General features: G+C 59.4%; 2 protein-coding genes across 3 annotated transcripts in view; both read left to right on the forward strand.

Annotated features, from left to right (window-relative positions):
• The window catches only part of ALDH4A1 (aldehyde dehydrogenase 4 family member A1), a 29,887-nt gene extending 23,147 nt beyond the window's left edge, over positions 1-6,740 (forward strand). The window contains exons 9-15 of the mRNA XM_058304275.1: positions 392-465; positions 1,468-1,664; positions 1,844-1,891; positions 2,527-2,679; positions 3,324-3,445; positions 4,196-4,314; positions 5,097-6,740. Coding sequence (XP_058160258.1) covers positions 392-465; positions 1,468-1,664; positions 1,844-1,891; positions 2,527-2,679; positions 3,324-3,445; positions 4,196-4,314; positions 5,097-5,209 — 826 coding nt within the window. The 3' untranslated portion in view covers positions 5,210-6,740. The remainder of the gene's footprint in view (positions 1-391; positions 466-1,467; positions 1,665-1,843; positions 1,892-2,526; positions 2,680-3,323; positions 3,446-4,195; positions 4,315-5,096) is intronic.
• Positions 6,741-8,732: 1,992 nt separating this feature from the next.
• TAS1R2 (taste 1 receptor member 2) overlaps positions 8,733-20,501 on the forward strand; it is a 49,551-nt gene continuing 37,782 nt past the window's right edge. For both annotated transcript variants that reach the window (XM_071217752.1, XM_058304277.2), the window contains exons 1-2: positions 8,733-17,441; positions 19,349-19,649. In XM_071217752.1, coding sequence (XP_071073853.1) covers positions 17,260-17,441; positions 19,349-19,649 — 483 coding nt within the window. In that variant the 5' untranslated portion in view covers positions 8,733-17,259. The remainder of the gene's footprint in view (positions 17,442-19,348; positions 19,650-20,501) is intronic.

Raw genomic sequence — 20,501 nt, forward strand, 5'->3', positions numbered from 1 at the left:
ATTGGAGCCATTCACAGAATAGTCCTGCCAGGTGGGGACTGTTGCCCTAGTTCCCAGGTGAGGCTCACTATTAGAGGCTCAGAGAGGTTAAGTCAGAGTGCAGGTCGCACAGCTGTGAGCGTCGGAGCCAGGACTGGAGCTCAGCGCCCTGGGCTTCTGAGCCGGGACCTTCCCCCCCACCATCTTGCCACCTCACTGGCCCACATCTGTTCCCCCACCCACTGCCACCCCTGCCCACCTTCTGCTGGGCTGCTGCCCTGGCCTCCTGGAGCAGTGGCCCTCTCCCTCTGGTGGCACCCCAGGTGGCCTACTGCCCACCTCCCAGGACCCTCACCCTCTCAGGGGTGGAGTCCAGCTCCCTGATCCCCAACCTGTGCTCCTCTGGTCCCAGCACCTTCAAACACCTGTGGAAACAGGTGGCGCAGAACCTGGACCGGTTCCGTACCTTCCCACGCCTGGCTGGAGGTAAGAGCGCCCCTCCCCGCCCCCTCCTGTGGCCCGAGGGGTCCCTTCCATCGTCATGGGAGAGCGGGAGGGGGTGGTGATGCCCCCAAGGGCAGGTGCTCTGTGGGTGCTGAGAACTGGTGGGATCCTTAGGGACAGAGACTGCCCTGGCAGCTCCCAGGGGTGGTGCGAGCGCTTTTGCCCCCGGACTTGCATCCATCCATTTGCCAATTCATTCAGCAAATAAACGAGCATCCACCTGGGCCTTGTTCTGGACACTGGGGACGCAGCGATGACAAGGCACAGGCCCTGCCCTCCAGAGCTTCTCCAGCAGCGGGAGGCAGGCTGTCTCTAGCTAAGATGATATCAGGTAGCGGCAAGGCTGGGAAGAAATGAAGGAGGGAGAAGAGGTGAGCGGTAAAGGCCAGAAGGGTGGGTGTGGCAGCTTGGGGTGGTCCGGGGAGGCCCTCAAGGGGGTGACAGGAAAGCTGAGACCTGAATGGCAAGAAGACGCCATCTGCACCCCTGAGAATCTGGGGGGATGTGCCGCTGCGGGCAGCTACACTGTCCCCAGAGCTGCCTGTTGTGATAGGAGCTCAGGGCAGACCCTCTCCCCGGCACCAGGGCAGGCCTGGGGAAAGCTGTGCCCAGTGCTGCATACAGAGGGTGAGCCTGGCTGGCAGGGGCCTTGCATTCTGGCCCTTCCTCTGCCCTCGTGTCGGGTAGGTCCCCCGGCCTGGGTCTCGTTTTCCTCACCTGTGTACTGGGGACGCTGGGCCCGGTGACCTCTGAGCCTTTGCCCTCCCCTGCCTCGGTTTCCACATGCACACAGTGGGGGAGTAGGCCCGGCTCGTCGGCTTCTGGGATTTTGCCCAGCTGTGAATCCGTGCTCCCTCCAGCTCCCGTCTGCTAGTGCCGGGGGCTGGGCAGGGCCCCCGTGGATGATTTGGGCCGTGCTTTGGGGCGCCTGAGCTGGCCGGTGGAACCTGCTCCCCGGTCACTGCCTACCCCCTGCGCCCTTAGAGTGTGGTGGGAAGAACTTTCACTTTGTCCACCGCTCGGCCGACGTGGACAGCGTGGTGAGCGGGACCCTGCGCTCGGCCTTTGAGTACGGCGGCCAGAAGTGCTCCGCCTGCTCCCGCCTCTACGCGCCCCAGTCGCTGTGGCCGCAGATCAAAGGGCGGCTTCTGGAGGAGCACAGCAGGATCAAAGTGGGCGACGTGAGTGGCACCTCCGTCCCCCCCGCCATGGCCCAGCGGGGGGCTGATGGGATTGGGCAGCTCTGAGCGGGACCCCCAGGGGGCTCCTGTGCGGGTGGGGCGGAGGGCTGCGGGGAGAGGAGGCTCTTTGTCTGGGGCCCGTGGTGACTCGGCCTTCTCTCTGGTGCTTCCCGCGCCAGCCTGCAGAGGATTTTGGGACCTTCTTCTCTGCGGTGATTGACGCCAAGGTATGAGCTTGAAGCAGGGCATTCCTGGGGTCCCGAGCCCCAGACTGCAGGGGGGGAGGAGGAGGAGGAAGAGATATGGGGGGTCCTGACGATCAGCCCCCTGCTTGGACAAGGAAGCTCGGCAGAGTCAGACACACAGGTGTGGAAAGGGCAGGATCATCCATAAGCAGACAAGAGCTTATCCCTGCACACCCCGGAAGGCTCCACGAGCCCCTCTTAGTGCATATGTGAGGACACGCCTGTCCTCATGTCACCCTGCAGATGGCACACTCACCTGCATGCATACATCTAAACACACATGCACTTGCACGTGTGTCCTTGTATACATACATATCTGCGTAGATGCACACGCATACCCATACGTTTAAACAAAGACACGGCCGTGCATAGACGTCCGTGTGCATTTGTGTACGTGTGTGGCTTCTGTGGAGCATCCTACGTATACATGACACATGCACACACACGGGAGCGTGCACACCTGCCCTTGGCTCCTCCCAGTTTTTGCTCTCTCCCCCTCCCTGCCCCGTTTCTGAAGTTGGGCCCTTCGGGCACAGGCGTTGTGGGGCGAGTGTGTTGGGGGCTGTTGGGCGTGGTCTGCAGCTGGTCCTCGATGCCTCCCTCCCCGCTGCCCCCAGTCCTTTGGCCGCATCAAGAAGTGGCTGGCGCACGCCCGCTCCTCGCCCAGCCTCACCGTCCTGGCTGGGGGCCAGTGCGATGACTCCGTGGGCTACTTCGTGGAGCCCTGCATCATCCAGAGCCAGGACCCCCAGGAGCCCATCATGAAGGAGGTGAGGGGGGTGGGCGGCCTGGACCCGAGCACGGTGTTGGGGGGGTGGGCGCTGCCACGCAGTTGTCCCCTCGCGGCCATATCTGCACTAACAGGTGAGGGAAATGAGGTCCTGAGAAAGCACTGTCAGGTGAGAGCAGAGGCAGGTCTCACCCAGCCCAGCGCTCTGTCCTGGACGCTGTCCTCGAGCTTCCTCTGTCCTCATGGCGGCCATGCAGGGACATTGACAGCTGACAGTGTCGGACTTGCTGTGGGCCAATGGGCCCTTAACTGCGGCGGGGGCGGGTGCCACCATCCCCGCTGCACAGAAGAGCAGCGGAGGCTGCACGCAGGAGGGCAGGGCGGTGGGGCGGGGCCGCGAGGGAGGAGTGGGACTGCGCTGGGGGAGACCCCGCCCCCGCCCCCTCCCCCCGGCAGCCCCCCAACCCCGAGGGCCTGGGCCCTGTGCTCTCCGGCTCGCAGGGAGGGCTGGGAAGTTTCCCCACGCGGGGTGGGGCAGGCAAGACGGAGCTGGGCACACTCCTGTCCCTGGAGGGCACCGAGGGACTGGGGACGTGGGAGGAGGGAGAGGCCAGAGCGGGGAGCCCGGGGGCGCTCGGGGCCTGGGTCCAGGTGGAGGGCCGGACCCTGGGGCTTCTCTTCCAGGAGATCTTCGGGCCGGTGCTGACCGTGTATGTCTACCCGGATGACAAGTTCCAGGAGACGCTGCAGCTGGTCGACAGCACCACCAGCTACGGCCTCACGGGGGCAGTGTTCGCCCAGGATAAGTGAGTGGCCCGGCAGCCCCTCTGCCAGTGCTGCCGTCCTAGTGCCCGCCGGTGCCTGGTCCCCACATTGTCCTGAGCACGTCCCCTGGTGACAATACCCCCCTTGCTTTCCCTCCATCCCACTTACCTTGGCCCTGGCAGGCAGGTGCACAGGGAGCCGGGGTGTTGGTTAAAAATGCCGATTCTGGGGACCTGGGAATCAGTGCTTTTGACAAGATCCCCCAGACTCAGGGGGCCCCATGGAACAAGACGACATGAGCTCCCTGCCACAGAGAGGGACCTGGAGGCTCGGAGGGGCCAGGGTCAGTGCTGGTCTTGCCAAAGCAGGATTCGACCTGGGTCCCCCGATACTAACCCTGGACCTTTGCTTTCCCGTCCTCCGTGGCCTTAGCTGCTGCCCGGGTCTGCCTCTGAGAGAGTGGAGGTGGGGTTGGCCCCTGAGGGGGCAGGTGGGGGTCTGAGAGTTCCCACAGCTCCCCAGGGGCAGGCAGATTGGCCCAGGTGGCCCCGGCCCTCTGTCCTCCCATGAACCGTGTGCCTCCTAGGTGGCCTTGTCCAGTCCCTGTGCTGACCCCCTTTCCAGAGGAGAAGGCCCAGGCTCCAGGACCCAGAGCTGGCAGCTGGCCGGTGCCCTCTCCCAGGCTTAGCCTGGTGCTCTGGACAGGCAGCGGGGCTGGGCCTGGGGTCAGGTTGGACCCCGCCTGGGCTGGGGGCGGGGGCTGCCCACTCACCACTGCCCTGCCCTCACAGGGACGTGGTCCGCAAGGCTACAGAGGTGCTGCGGAATGCCGCTGGAAACTTCTACATCAACGACAAGTCCACCGGCTCCGTGGTGGGCCAGCAGCCCTTCGGGGGAGCCCGCGCCTCTGGTAAGCCTCTGGCGGGAGACCCTGGTTCCTTCCTCTCAAAGGGTGTTGTCAGCAGTGCAGATGGCCCCGTCTTCTGAGCACAGGCTATGTGCCAGGCCCTGAGAGACCCTTGACGGCGGCTGACCAAGGGCCTGTTACTGTGCTTGGCATTTTACCGAGGAGGAAACTGAGGCACAGGGAGGTGAAGGGACTTACTCAAGTCCACGTGGTTGGAAGGGATAGAGCAGGGACTTTGGTTCCAGCACCCACACTTTTTACTGCCATGCTCATGATCACTTAAGTCCAACTCCCTCCATGGGGAAACCGAGGCTCAGAAAGGCCCCAGCTGCCTGGTGGCAGAGCCAGGGCTGGATGCCAGGGCTCCGACTCCCAGGCTAGTGCTCTTCCCACAGTGCTGCCCTCCCTCCCAGACACCCCTGCTGACGTGGTGCACGGACCCCGGGAGTGCCGGCGTCCTGCCTGCTCCTCGGTTCTGGCTGCAGCGACCTTGGCTGCTTGCACTTGGCCCCGAGATGCCCTCCGTGAACCTTCACGGCTGGGGCGAGGTTTTGGTTCAAGTGTCCCAGCCCCCCGTGCCCTCCAGGCTTGAGGCAGGTCCCTCGCCCTCCTCTGCCAGGGTCTTCTGTATGTCCCGCTGCCTTTTCATCCTAATGCCCCAAGCCGGGCACCTTGGTGGGCCGTGCCGGGACCTCATTTGTTCCCTCAGCCTCCTCCCCACCCCCTTTCCCTTCTGCCCAGAACTGCTGTGTCTTTTAGGAGGAAAATAATTGTCTTTTTCACAGGAACCAATGACAAGCCAGGGGGCCCCCACTATATCCTGCGCTGGACGTCGCCCCAGGTCATCAAGGAGACCCACGGGCCACTGGGGGACTGGCGCTACGCCTACATGCAGTGAACCCCTGAGCATCCACGTCCACCCGGGCCTGTCGAGATGCCCCAGCCCCTGGCGACGGCAGCCTTTCCAGAGCCACGCCGGAGCCCTGCCCCCTGCCGCCCGCTGTGGCCCTCTCCCCACTGCTTGGTGACGAGTGCTCGGGATGGCTTGGGATCATGTTGGGGAGGAGCAGGACTGCGACCCCCTTCCCTGCCGACCATCTGGGTGGTCCAGCCTTCACCCCCGGCTGCTTCCTCCTGTCTGGTTCTCCCTCCCCTGCACTGGCCCAGGGGCTCAGGAATCGGGGGATGGAGATGGAGCAGCTTCTGGGACCCCTTGGGGAGCGGAGGCAGCTCTAGGCCCTCAGCAAACCCCACCACCCCCAGAGCCTCTCCCAGCTACCCCGAGGCCACCAAGAGTCGGGTTGGACGTGACTCCTCGCCTGCAGGGCATGGGCGCCGGCCCCCCCTTGGTCTGAGCTGCCGCCTTCCTCACTGACCCTGCCCAGACCAGGCGAGCCAGCAGCACCCTCTCCTGCCACCTGCCTTAGACGCTGCGTGCCTTTCTCCAGGGCTCCCCTCTTCACAGGAGACCTGCGGCATTCCCGGCTGGCTCCACGCGATGGGCTGAGGGGCCGCCCCTTGGGGCTGTGATTTTGGAAAACCCAGGGATGGGCCTTCCTTCTGTTTCGGCTTCGCCTGAGTTCTTTCCTGCAGGAGCTCAGCTCTCAGGGAGCTCAGGTTGTGCTCAGGTGGACGTGTCCTCCCCCTCCCTCTCCCAGCCCCCTACCTCACCCCGAGGTCTAGCCTGGGGTCCCCTGGGGCCAGGGGTGTTGCCCGTGGAGTTTCCTTCTTAGCATATGACTGACTCTGCAAGGTCCAGTCCCTCAGAGGCCCATTCTGATGCAGCCGTTCGGTGGCCAGGGGCTTCTAAGGGGTGACTTTGGAGGACAGTTTTGGGGGGACCCTGAAAACCAGGGCCCTCCTCAAAACGGTGGCTGGCGTGGGCCTGGTGGGGCTGGCGGGACCGTCCCCCAGGAGCTCGGTCTTGCGCCCCGGGGCCCACAGCGGGGCCTGCCTACGCTGCTGGTGCAGGGGAAGGCGCTGCTGTGCCAGTTCTGGGGTACCCGCCCCCCCCCCCCGCGAGGGGTAGGGGCAGGAGGGTTCCCAGTTCAGCTGCTTCTACACTGTGAGGAGGCAATGGGATCTGCCCTGTCGCTCCCAATAAAATGCCCTCTACTTAAACCGGTGGCCTTTCTGGTGGGGTGATGGGTGGCCAGCTTCTCCATCTGACCGTGTTGCCACTGAGCCGCCGGGTGGTGGGAGAGCCCTGCCCTCAGCCGCATGGAAGGAAGGGTGTTTGGGGAGCCCTGCCTGGGGTGGCAGGAACTCTGGCACCAGATGGCCTGGGTTCAAATGCCAACTCCCTACCTCCCAACAGTGTGATCTAAAAGTTACACCTCTCTGAACTTCTGTCTCTTTATCTGTAAAATGGGGGTAATAATACCCCCTCCCTCACAGTTTATCATCAGGATTAAATGAGTTAATTCTTATCAAGTGCTTAGAACCCATAATGAACAATTCAACAACGTTGCCCACTGCTTTTGTAACAAGGGTTGTTACGTGCCAAGGACTTCGCATTTGTTTTCTGATAATGGCCTTGCGACTTAAGTGCTTTTGCTATGTTGCCATTTTGCGGATGAGGAAGTGAATGTGTAAAGAGGTGAAGGGACTTGCCAGGTGGCTCAGGAATGGTATCGCTGGGCATAACCCAGGACCGTCTGACTGCAGGACTCATTCTTCTACCAGAAGTCCACGCGTGGTCCTGAACTGCCGGGAAGACCTGCTCGGCAGCCAGGCAAGGCCTTGGAGGGCTAGGGGCTTGAGCGCAGAACCTGTGCTCCCGGCGTTTGTCCACCCACAGGAAGTGAAAAGGAGCCGTTTCCTAAACTGTACCCTCCCCTCCCTGGCCGAGGGTCCCCTGGGCAGCGCGCAGAGCTGAGGGGATGGGATGGGAACCCTCCCCTTCCTTGTGCACGAGGGGGTGACTCCAGGAAGGCTGGCCCATTCCTGGAGCCTGGGGCTGGCTCCCCAGGCTGCGGCTCAGGGAAGGGAAGGGGTGGGTGACTGCATTTTGAGGCCAAGGCAGGTAGAGGCCCTTGTAATGGTTCCAGAAGGAACCCAGGGGCCTGCCCAAGGTCACACCGGGATGGGCAAGAGAGTAGGCGAGCCACTGTTTTACCCACAACAGCCTCATACAGTCTTTTTTTTTTTTTTTTTTAATTTTTTTTTTTTTTATTGACTTTGTAATAATATTACATTAAAAATATATATGTGAGGTCCCATTCAACCCCACCCCCCCACCCCCCCTCTCCCCCCCCCCCCAACAACACTCGTTCCCATCATCATGACACATCCATTGGATTTGGCAAGTACATCTCTGGGCTCCTCTGCACCTCATATACATTGGTTCACATCATGGCCCATACTCTCCTCTATTCCATCAAGTAGGCCCTGTGAGGGTTTACAATGTCCGGTGATTACCTCTGAAGCACCATCCAGGGCAGCTCCATGTCCCGAAGACGCCTCCACCTCTCATCTCTTCCTGCCTTTCCCCATACCCTTTGTCCATTATGTCCACTTTTCCCAATCCAATGCCACCTCTTCTATGTGGACACTGGATTGGTTGTGTCCATTGCACCTTTATGTCAAGAGGAGGCTCAGATTCCACCTGGATGCTGGATGCAATCCTCCCATTTTCAGTTGTAATCACTTTAGGCTCCATGGTGTGGTGGTTGTCCTTCTTCACCTCCATCTTAGCTGAGTGTGGTAAGTCCAATAAATCAGATTGTAGGTGCTGGAGTCTGTTGAGGCTCAGGATCTGGCTATCACATTGTCAGTCCAGAGATTCAAATCCCCTAAATATATCTTAAACCCCAACATTAACTGCACCTCCAGCACATTAGCATGAAAGTCTTATGAAGGGAGATCCCATCTGAGTCCAGATTCATCACACATAAACACCATTTCCAAAGAGGGGCCATCTGCCCTGGTAGTTAACCCCATCGGCCATGACCATAACTCCCATGGGTCTCTTTAGCCCTCAAAGGAGCCAATATCTGGGGGTTGTATCTGCTTTATCTGTCTCTCTGACTCTGCTCAGTTGTGCATGAGGGCAAACCTTCTGCCAGCCTCCAGACTCTTTTTTAGAAACTCGTAGCCATATAAACTCATTTCTCCTTTCCATTTCCCCCTTACTTTAGGTCAAACAGCATTTTAAAGTCATGGTATTTTATGTAGACATGGATATTCTGCTGATCCGCATTGAACCTTCCGTATAAGGTCATTTTCCAGTTGCATCATCAGTTGGTAGTTGATAGTGGTCCCTCGTTGCCAGGGAGGCTCATCCCCGGGTGTCATGTCCCACGCTGGGGGGAAGGCATTGCATTTACATGCTGAGTTTGGCTTCGAGACTGGCCACATTTGAGTAACATGAAGGCTGACAGAAGGAAATTCCCAGGCACAAAGTTGCTCTAGGCCTTGTTCTTATTTTGGGTTTATCAGCTCACAAGCATAGTCATTAGTATCAGGGGCTCACTGTTGAACCCTCACTCCCTCCCGGTCCCCACCACTGTACCTGGGAGACTGTCGCTGCTCCCCTAGGGACCACGACAGAGCACCACTGGCCAGGAACCCAGTACCCCCCCTACTGTGGTTTTTAATTGTTGCGACTATGAGTATATCCAAACATTACCATGCACCCTGGACATATGTTCTGTACAGCTCCCTGTCAGTCATATATCACCTGTCATTGGTATCCCATACCAGTATCCCTCCATTGCCATTGTTGAAATACTCTGTGATCCAGAACTCCCCGAAATTTGAAGCCCACTATAATGTCATGGTCCCTTACTAGGGAATGGCATATAGCGTTCATACAGTCTTGACAACGACCTTACCGGGTAGCCATTGTCTTGTGGAGGTCAGAGGTGAAATGACTAGTCCAAGGCCACACAGCTGGCTGTGGGAGGGCCGGGGTTTGAACCCAGTCTGCTGGTGCCAAGAGTCTCCCAACTCCGTCGGGCCCCCCAGCTCCCAGGCTGCTCCCTCCACCACTGCAATCTCACCCCACCCTCCTGGAACCCTGTGCCCCGACTCTAGAAGGTCCAGTGCCCGCCGGGCGCCTGAGTCCTCTTTGCATGGTGGCCACAGTCAGTCCCCATGCCCGCGGCGGCCTGTGGCGCCTCTTCATTTCCCTGCTGGGGCTGGGGCTGGCCGCGGGCTGGGCTGGGAGCGTGAACCATTTGACTGAGCCGGACGTCCTGGCCACCGCCGTCCGCGGGCTGCCACTCGGGCGTGCACTAAGGAAATGCGGGGCCACCTGGGCTGCCACCCGCTCACCAGGCTGACCGGCTCCTGGGGGCCCGCAGCAAGCAGCAGCGTGCACACCCACCCTCTTCCTGGAGTGGCATCCAGCAGTCCATCACCCGCCCGCCCTCGCCCTGTGCCCTGGTTGGAGGCCGCCTGGTCTACACGCAGGCAGGGTGCCAGACCTTGTGCCCAGCGCTCCATGTCCTGGCCTAGGGTCCTCCCAGCATGAGGTACGTAGCAGCCCGCTTTACAGGTGAGGAAACTGAGGCTTGGGGAGCAAAGTCGCCTGCCTTTGCTCCACCCAGCCTTCGCCCCTCTTGCCTGGGTCTCTGGCTTCCGGGGCCTCAGCTCTGATGCGTCTCGGAGGGCGGAGGAGCAGCTGAACTAGGAAGTGTCGGGCACGTGCCCTGCAGAGCCTGTGCCCAGGAAAGGGAACGGCTCTTGTCAACCACCCCCCTACGCACCTTCGCCTTGGACGTGCGCCCCAGGAAGGAGGAGAGGCTGGATTTAACTGAGCAGCCGTTACGGGCCAGGTGCTTCTGCTGCTTACCTTGACCCTCACGCGCCCGGTGGGGAGGTGCCGCCGCTTAACCGCATTTCACAGCTGAGGACACCGAGGCCTGGGGAGGGGAAGGGAGTCCTGCCCGATAAGGACGGAGGCCACAGCGGCACCCCGCTGCCCCGGCCCCTTTGGGAATCCAGCAGCCTTCTGGGTGCTCAGCAGGTGGCCGGGAAGAGGCACACCTGTCGAGGGCCTGGACGCTGGGCCGAGGCTGCGGCCCCGACAGCCCCGGCCTCCCCTCGCCCAGGTGCTGGCAGCTGCCCCGGGTGGTGCGGCAGGTACCGCGCGGCCCGCGGGCGCCGAGGCGCGTCGGGGTTCTGTGCCCGGTCTCTGCCGTGCCCCCCCTCGCCGCCCGAGTGCCCAGGCCGTCACCCTCAGCTCCCTGAGCATGGAGGCCGGGCGGAGCGAGCGCCTGGCGTCCCGCTGGGCCCCTGCTCCCTGGCCTGCGCAGCAGGTGCGGCGGGGAGGACGGAGGCTGCCCGGATGGGGTCACGGCCGGTGAGGGGCAGGGCCGGGCCGGTCACCCAGGTGGCTCTGAGCCGTGGCCCTCGGCCTTCCCTTGGGGCCCAGCGGGACAGTCTTGTGTCGTCTTTAAAAGGAACGAGGCCTCAGCATGGCGTGGCCGCGGCTGCTGGTCACCGAGCAGCTCCGTGTCGATGATCTCGTCTCCTCTCCCCGCCGCTGAGGGGGCCTCTGGCCGTTTCGCAGGCGAGGCCAGCAGGAGTGGGGGCTGCCGCTGGTCCAGGCTGGCCCGCGAGCCCTGCAGGCAGGACCAGCCTCCCCCCCCCCCCCCCCCCCCCCCCCGATCGCCCCTCACACCCGGGTCTTCCAGCCGCTCCACGTGGGATGCCGTCTGCCGCCTCGTCCCCCTCACGGCCTCCCCCGGTGCTGCCGCGGAGGCCCAGGAGGGTCGCTGAGCTGGGATCCTGGCTGCCTGACCTTGCCCGAGCCCCATCACCCCCCTGAGCCTCCTCTTGTGTAAAATGGGGATAACGGTGAAAGTATTCATTCCTTTTGGTTGTTATGAGGATTGAACGAGCTGAATTAAAACGAGCCGAGTCCTGGGACAGGTGCCTAGAAAGGGTCAGAAACTGAGCCATTACTGTTATAATCTTCCTCATCTACCCGTGTGAAGTCGGATCACCACATCCCGCGGCAGGACTATCACCTCCTTTGTTCTGGACAGCCTGCTCCTTTTGATAAAGCCTTAGGGTTTAAGAGGGCTTATACTGATGCGGTGGAAAGATGATGAGATCTGAAATGAAACAAACCTGGCTTCAAATCCCAGTGACCTTGGACAAGCCATTTAATCATCTGTACAATGGGGATAAAACTCCTTACAACTGGTGAGCAGGTGCCAGGATGTTTAAAGAGCCTTGTAGAGGCTTCATAAATGTTACTCCCCTTCCCGCGGGCTTCAGCAGCTACGCTGCTTCTTACTGAGCTTGTGGTCATTGGAAGCCTCCAGATGTGGTCGGGACACAGCCTGCTCAAGGCCACCAGCCACGGCAGAGTCCCTCCCCCAGGTCCCGGCCTCGGCGCTTTTGGCTCTTGATCTCTTGAGGTGAGGGAGGGCGATGAGGCAGGCCCTGAGAGCTGGCCCTGGGCCGCAGCTGCCTCCTCCCAGGCGTTTCTGTGGCCCCAGCAGGCAGCACCCTCCCCGGGAGGGGCCCTGCCTGGGTGGCCCCTGCCCCGACCTAAGCCAGTTTGGAGCTGGATCTCCAGCGCCCAGTTCACCTGGAGGAGGGGTGCTAGCAGGAAAGAGACGGGGACTGAGGACGAGAGGCAAGCGGCCAGCTGGCCGAGTGGGCAGACAGCCGGGGGGGGGAGTGGGGGGAGGAGCAGCTGATGCAGACCCTGGGGCGTCTCCTGCGCCCCTGCCCCCTTCCCCCCACCCTGGCAGGGGCAGGAAGGACGTCCAAGGCCCTCCCCCTCTCCTAGAGCAAACGAGGCCAGCCCCTTCCCGTGAGCACCCGGGGAAGCAGCTGCCCAGCGAGCAGGCGGCTTCTCCCGGCCGGTCCTGCCATGGCTCGCCCTGGCCTCTCCTGCGCCCACCTGCTTTGCGTAGGCCTTTATGGGTCTCCGTTGCCCTGGCAACCAGAGCCACCCAGGTGTGAGCACCCCGGGCCTGGCTGAGTGTGCACGGCCTGTTCCCAGTACCGGAGGGCGTCCCCGGGCCCCACCCGCAGCCGCTCGCCCCTCCTAGATGTCAAGGCCCCTGGGGAGCGCCCAGCCCAGGCATCTCAGCCCAGGGTCCATGGATACCCCTGGATTTGTGCACCTGCCTGTTTTGGTGCATGTGTTAGCGTCCAGGGCTGCCATCAGAATCTCAAGAGGGGAAGTAGACGTGGCTCAACTGATAGAGCGTCCGCCTACCACATGGGAGGTCCAGGGTTCAATACCCAGGGCCTCCTGGCCTGTGTGGTGAGCTGGCCCATGCGCAGTGCTGATGTGTGCAAGGAGTGCCCTGCCACGCAGGGGTGTCCCCCAGGTAGGGGAGCCCACTTACAAGGAGGGCACCCCGCAAGGAAAACTGCCCCTCAAGGAGAACTGCTCTGTGTGAAAAAAGCGCATCCCACCCAGGAGTGGCACCGCACACATGGAGCGCTGATGCAGCACGATGACACAACAAGAAAGAGATGCAATTTCCTAGTGCCACCAAGGGTGCAAGCGGACGCAGAAGAACAAACGGCGAGTGGACACAGAGAGCAGACAACTGGGAGGGGGTGAGAAGGAGAGAAAAATAAAAAAGAGAATTAAAAAGAATCTTAAGAGGATGCTCACTCCCACCCTGAAAATGTTAAAAAGCACCAAGTCCAGCCCTGATGGCTCACAGATGGGGAGACTGAGGCACAGGGACTGGAATGATTTGCCCAGCGGCACCCGGCCGGCTGGGGCAGAGCTGGCGAGCAGCTCCAGCCAAGGCTGCTCCTTCCCACGCTCGGACCCGCCTGAGCGGCTCTCCCTGTCCACTACGACCCCCCATGCCTTCCTCATCCTCAGTCATCACCACTCTGGTGGTCCTTGGATACATGGGCTCAGCTCGTGCCAGTCCCCACACTCACTTTGTGACTTTGAATAAGTTACCGCCCTCTCCGTACCTCAGTCTCCTCGTCTGCAAAATGGGGAAATAAGAGCACCGCCACATCCCATGGCAGGACTTTCACCTCCTTTGTTCTGGACAGCCTGCCCCTTTTGATATGGCCTTAAATTTAAGATGGTTTCCACTAATGCAATGGAAAGATTATGCATTCTGTAATGAAACAACCTAGGTTCAAATCCCAGCGGCCATGGTCGTGAAAATAAAGGGTTGACAGGGCAGGGTGAGTGCTCGGCACTGAGCCTGGCCCATAGCAAACCCTCAAAGCATGTCTACAACAGAACTAACACACGCTGGCTGTCACCATCCTTCTCCCATGCTGCATGGCCTGGGAGTGCTTGGCTGCAGGTGTCTGCCCTCCTCACCCCCATCGTGGGGCCCGCATGGCGCGGGGCATCGCAGGGCTGCCCTTACGTGCTTTTCGTTTACGTCTTTGGAATGTAGGAGAACCAACCTGCCTTTCTGGGCTTTGGGGGGCTGTCCCTCCCTGGGCCTCAGTTTCCCCACCTGCATAACGGGTGGGTTTGTGGGTGTCTTGGGCCCCCTCGGCTCTGGCGCCCCGCGCCCGGGCATCTTCCAGCCGCTCGGCCCCTCTGTAGCCGCCTCCCTGTGTCCCTGGCTGCACAGCAGGCCTGGGCCAGTGGCTTGGGCTCCACAGCCCTGCACGGTGGGGCTGGGGCCACAGCTCAGAGGGCTCCCGGGCAGTTTAGACGCTCTCTCTCTCTCACACCCTTACCCCCAAGACTTGCCAAACGACCTGCCTTGCTGGAAGACTCCAGAACATTCTCAGGGCCTCCCAGCTCCCAGGATCTGCTCTTCCTGCTTCAGAACTGACACGTGTGCTCACTGTGCCCCCTCGTGGCGGTGCCCGGGGAACTGTTCCCTCCCCAGCGTCTCAGCCTTGAAGTGGACCCCGTGATGGAGGAGGGCAGCAGCCCCCCCCCCGCCCCTGCCCAGGGCGGCTCCGGTAAGCAGAACACAGCGGAGTCACACAGCTCAGCGAGTAAGAGCTGGGGCCGCCGGAGTTCAAGTCCTGGCTCCACTACCTATTGGCTGTGTGACTTCAGGCAAACTGTGTATCCTCTCTGAACCTGTTTCCTCATCTGTAAAATGGGAGTAAAAACAGCTACTTTGCTGTTGGTTGTGAGAATTAACTGATATAATGCATAAAAGGGCTTGGCACACGGTGGCATGTCATGTGCTTGGGAAAGGGCACTCCTTTATTGTCCTTATCTTCCCAACCCTTAAGTGGTTGGCGGGACAGGCCACTGTGGTCTCCGAGGTGCAGAGTGCCAGCCAGGGAGGGCCTCTGCGGTCCCATTCCAAGGCGGCCGGCGAGGCTGTCGTTTGGGGCCCATGGCACGGGAGAGAGCAGACGGGAAAGGCAGGCTGGGGAGCAGGGATGAGCTGGGGCGGGCAGGGGAGGCCTCGAGCGCGGGGCGAGGAGCTCAGGCCTGACGCTGCAGGCAGTGGGGAGCTTTGGAGGTGTTAGAGCAGAGGAGGCGTGGACCCAGAGCTGTGCTGGGGTGGGGTCTGAGCTGCCAGCGTGAGGCAGACAAGTCCAAAAGGAAGGCGAGGAGGGTCTGAGCTTGGGGGGGCGGGTGTGACGTGGGAAGGGGGCAGGCGCTCAGGATGCGTTAGAGACGGCGCTCGGGCTTTCAGTCCAAGGAGGGCCTCCCCACTGTAAAGATGAGGCAACTGGGGTGCAGAGGGGAGAGCCAGGTCCAGAACCTGTACCTCCAGACTCCCTGGCTGGGACTCTTTCTTTCGTTTTAGGGGTTGGAACTTCCCCCAACAAGGCCCCAGTTTACATAGGCCCAGAGAGGGACAGGGCCACTTCCAAGGCCACACAGCAACTCTGAACCCTTCCGTGAAGCCAGGAGGCCTCTCCTTGTTGTTTTAAATATCGTGGGATGGCCGTCCCAGGAGAGGCCAGGGTCAAGGAGAGGGGGTGTCCCGCTGACTCTGGATGCCGCCCTTCAGGGCATCTTCCAGAAGTTTGGGGCTCTTTCAGACAGGTACGGAGCCTGTGGGACCCCCGTCCCGACCTGTGCCAGTTCATTTCATCACAGGAGGGCAAATCTCACACTTTGGCAAAGTCACTCCTCCCCAGCGTCTGCGCTGCATCCTGTAGTTTGCACATGACATTTTATTTAATCCCCGCAATGATCCCAAAAGGCTGGTATTACTATCCCTATTTCACTGGGGGGGAGGAAACAGGCTCAGAGAGGTTAAGTAAACTGCTTATGCTCACACAGCAAACAGAACTCTCCTTAAACCCAGGTTTGTCAGAGTCATGCTGCCTCAAGTTTCCTTAAGTGTAGACTCATCAGCAGGAAGTGGCCAGGATAGCAGGCTGTTGGCAGGTGCCAAGTGAAGATACAGACAGGAGAGTAAAAGCCGGAGAGAAATTCAGGAATTGGAGGGGGGGGCGGCAGGGGTGCTTTCTTGGAGGAGGCAAGGAGGCAAGACTGGGACTTGGAGGAGCAGGGCTTGCCTGGGGTGGGAGTGGGGTGTAGACAGGGAGAATATTGGGTTTCCAAACACTTTTTTGTGACTTGGAGCCCCCCCCCCCCACCACCCCTGAACGCAGCAGCTGTTGAGGTGCCTGTGACAGACCTGTTCAATCTGAGCATTAAAGCAGGTCCCCTAAGACTCCTGCCAGGTACACTGTCAGACCTGGAAGAACAAAGGAGCATTCCATGGAAAGGGTCTCTAACCCAATGGGTCCCTACTTTACAAGAGCTGTCTCTCCATCCAACTCGATTTTATTTTTTAAAAATATATTTTTAAAGTTTATTATTTATTTATCCGCACCCCTCCCCCCGTTATTTTGTGCTCACTCTCTGCTCTCTGTGTCTGCTCGTTGTGTGCTTGACTTCCCGTGTGGAAGGGAGGTACCCAATGGCTTGAGCCGCCTCCGCTCCTGCTTATTGCACCTCTCATTGTGTTTCCTCTTTGTGTCTCTTCGTTGAGTCATCTTGTTATGTTAGCTTGCCATGCCAGACCATTGCGTCGGCTCACTGTCTTGCTCACCTTCTCTAGGAAGCACCAGGAACTGAACCTGGGACCTCTCGTGTGGTAGGCAGGCGCCCAACTGCTTGAACCACATCTGCTTCCCCAACGCCTTGCTTTTAAACTTTTCTTTTTGCCAACACCTGTTCCCTTTGGAGCTGGGTCCACCCAGAGGGTGCTCACCCTGCCGTGCTGGCTGACTGATGGACTGTTGGGCTGACAGATGGCAGCCTTCTGAGGGAGCAAGACTCCCACCCTGTCCCCATTGCTTTGCCGCTGCTGCTTTTTATCAAAAGGAATAACCTGGCCGTGTAATATGGCCTGGTGGCTGAGAGCTGAGCTCTGGTATCAGGCAATGTGGTCTGAATCCCAACCCTGCCTCTGTGCAACCTGGGGCAAGTGTCTTAACTTCTCTGTCTCAGTTTCTTCATCTTTGAAATGGGGATGGTAGGAGTGCCAGCTCTAGCGAGCACTGAACAAGGTGGCGGATGACAAGCACTCAGCAAGCTGCCAGGTTGGTGGCAAGCGCTCGCCAGTGGTTCTCCATGGCAGTAGCTCCTTCTTTTTGAGCAGCTACAGTGGGTCAGGTGCCATGTAGACATTACCACATGCCAGCCCAGCCCGGTTGCCATCTAAAGGCTGGGTTCGCTTAGCTGCCCTGCTCTGACTCCTGATGTGAGTACCCATGTCCTTCCTCACTCCCCAAAAGTTTGAAACGTTTGCGAGATGGGATCTGTCCTCAGCCAAAGGGCAGAAGATGAGGGGCTTGGCCAAGCCAGCCGGGCTTCTTCCAATGGGCTTCTCCTGGACCATCTAGGGTCCCCTGTGCCCTGAGAAAGGACCAGCCTAACCCCAGTGGTACCCCCAAGCCCTCACACCTCCCCACCTGGCCCAGGTGCTTCCCCCACCCCATGACCAGTGGCCGGACGGTCACTATGTAAATGTCTGTGCAAATCACTTGGTGTCAGAACCCTCAGCTCTCCAGTGAGGCAGGGCCACCTCCGGGGAACCCCACTTCCCAGCCATGGGGCCCCAGGCCAGGCAGGTCTGCTCCCTGCTCCTCCTGCTGCAGGCCCTGACCAAGCCGGCGGAGACCTCGGACTTCCACCTGGCTGGGGATTACCTCCTGGGCGGCCTCTTCACCCTCCACGCCAACCTGAAGGGCACCATCCACCTCAACTACCTGCAGGTGCCCAAGTGCAAGCAGTGAGTCTCCGGTGGGAGGCTGGGAGTGGTGGCAGGGGTTGGGGGGGAAGCCTGGGCCGGGCCTCCAGTCCTTGGGGGGTCAGCCCAGGGCAGAGGGCTTGGAACACTCCTCCTGACTCGTGGCCAACCATGCCCCCCATCCTGGGATCCACCTCACTGGCTCCAGGGAGGACCCCAAGAGTCCAGGTCACCAACATCTTTGGCAATCATCGGTCACCCCAGTGTCATGTCCCTTTGTAAAGAGCTACATGATATCAGAGCCTAGAGGGATCTAAGAGACCATCAAAACCACTCCTAGTTCTTTTGGTAACTGGGGCATTCCTGGTGGGGCCAGGTCAACGCCCTGTCTAGGAACCAGGTGCTTTGGGAGGCAGAATGCGGTTTTTCTGTCACAGATTTCTTCTCTCCATTCTCTTTGGTCCAGACTGGAGGGGAAGGTTTTCATTTTCTGGGGCTGTGGTTGGGTGGGTAGGGGACCTTCCAGGACTGAAGGAAGTTTCTTCTGCCCCCCTGTGATCTCCATGGGGTGGCAACATCTATTGGAGGCTAGGCGAGCCAACTTCATGCAAGCGTGATGGCCAGGCCACTGGAGCTGGCCTGAGACTTTGTGTAGAGGAGATAAAGGTATTCAGGGAGAGAGGGAGAAAGAAAGGTGAGTGCAAAAGATGATTAGGGGTGGAGTATGAGAAACACACCAATTATATGATACTGGGGGAAGATTATATGCCGGCTTGAAAATAGTGAGGGGAGGTGCTGGTGATGCAACTGCACATGCTGTCGTTAGGGATGCGTTGATGCTTTGATGATGGTGGGGTGACAGTGTTGAAGTGATGATATTGCTAGTCATGATGCTGAAAAGAGCAGTGCTAACTGTGATGGAAATGGTGACGAATGTGGTGGTGGTGGTGAAGCTGGTGATGATGGAGATGGTGGTGGTGGTAGAGGAAATGGTGGTGATGGTGGTGATGGTGACGGTGGTGATGGTGGTAGTGGATATGGTGGTGGTGGTGGTGGTGATGGTGGTAGTGGAGATGGTGGTGGTGGTAGTGGAGATGGTGATGATGGTGCTGGTGGTAGTGGAGAGATGGTGGTAGTGGATATGGTGATGGTGGTAATGGTGATGGTGGTGATGGTGGTAATGGAGATGGTGGTGGTGGTGATGATGGTAGTGGAGGAGGTGGTAGTGGTGCTGATAATGGAGATGGTAGTGGAGATGGTAGTGGTGGTGGTGGAGATGGTGGTGATGGTGATGGCAGTGGTGGTGGTGGTGGAGCTAGTGGTGGTGGTGATGGTGGTGATGGTGGTGGTGCAGCTGGTGGTGCTGATAGCGGAGATGGTAGTGGTGGTGGTGGTGGTGGAGATGGTGGTGATGGTGATGGCAGTGGTGGTGATGGTGGTGATAGTGGTGGCGATGGTGGTGATGGTGGTGATAGTGGTGGCGATGGTGGTGATGGTGGTGATAGTGGTGGTGGTGATGGTGGTGATGGTGGTGGTGGTGGTGACGGTGGTGGCGGTGGTGGTGGTGGTGATGGTGATGGCAGTGGTGGTGATGGTGGTGATAGTGGTGGTGATGGTGGCGATGGTGGTGATGGTGGTGATGGTGGTGACGGTGGTGACGGTGGTGGCGGTGGTGGCGGTGGTGATGGTGGTGGTGGTGGCGGTGGTGGTGGTGGTGGTGATGGTGGTGATGGTGGTGATGTTGGTGTTGGTGGAGACAGTTGTGGTGATGATCGTGATGGTGGTGATAGTGACAATGGTGATCCTAGAGATGGGGTATAGTGCTAATGACGTGGTAAAAGGGCAGAATCTCTTGGAGCAGCTCCTTCCTGGACAAGGCCTTGGCTTTCCTGTGGTAGGCAGGAGGGGCAGGCTGGCTCTACCACTCTGCCTCTTTGTTGCCCGTCCAGGTATGAAATGAAGGTGCTGGGCTACAACCTCATGCAGGCCATGCGCTTCGCGGTGGAGGAGATCAACAACCACAGTAGCCTGCTGCCAGGTGTGCGGCTGGGCTATGAGATGGTGGACACCTGCTACCTCTCCAACAACATCCAGCCTGTGCTCTACTTCCTAGCACAGGAAAACTACTTCCTGCCCATCCAGGAGGACTACAGCAGCTTTGTGCCCCGCGTGGTGGCTGTCATCGGCCCTGACAACTCTGAAGCCACTATCACTGTGGCCCACATCCTTTCCCTCTTGCTTGTTCCACAGGTGAGACCCTTGGGCACTGGGAGAGGGGTTGGGAAGGGAGGCAGAGGGGTGGTTGTCTGGAGGACTCAGAGGCCACATCTTCCCACCAACCATAGGGACGGAAAGTGACGGTGGGAGCAAGACAGAGTTAGGACACCCACCCAGCCCCATCCTGGGCAGGCAGCCTGGTCTGGCTGGTTAAGAGCTCAGGTGCTGGAGGAAGACAGACGGTGGGGGGGGGGGGGGTGCAAATGGACTCTGAGCCTTGGCCACTGTGAGGCCTTGGGGAAGTCCCTTAATTCTTCTGAGGCTCAGTTTCCCCACCTCTAAGGTGGGGTAACAAGAATAACATGCCAGGACTGTCTGAAGTTTAGAGCATTCAAGCTGAATAAGAGCTCCTAGCATACAGGAGGTGGTCAATAATGTTGTTGTTATTACGTAAAGCATCTTGCACAGGACTGAACACTCCGACAACGCCGAATCCTAGCTTGGAAGGTGGGCTAGAACAGGGTCTGCCACAAAAGAGGTCCTTGAAAATGCTCTATTATTCTTATAACCATCATCATCAGGATTAAAAGTGCTAGTCCAGTCTGGCATGGCGGGTACTTCTAGTGAGAGCCGCTAGCACACGCCCGCACCGCAGGCAGTCACAAACACTCATGGTCACTGTTGTTTTTATCACGTAAAGCACCTAGCACAGGGCTTGACACCGACTAGCTGCTCAATGAATGTTCATATTTTTAGGCGAAGCATCTAGTTCAGGACTGACTTCACTCTTTCATTCATTTAACAAATATTTATTGAGCACCAACTGTGTGCCAGGTACTGTTGTAGGCACAGGGGATACAGCAAGGAGCTAAACAAACTTCCTTA

Source organism: Dasypus novemcinctus, chromosome 9 (genome assembly GCF_030445035.2).
Source record: "Dasypus novemcinctus isolate mDasNov1 chromosome 9, mDasNov1.1.hap2, whole genome shotgun sequence".
NCBI lineage: Eukaryota > Metazoa > Chordata > Mammalia > Cingulata > Dasypodidae > Dasypus > Dasypus novemcinctus.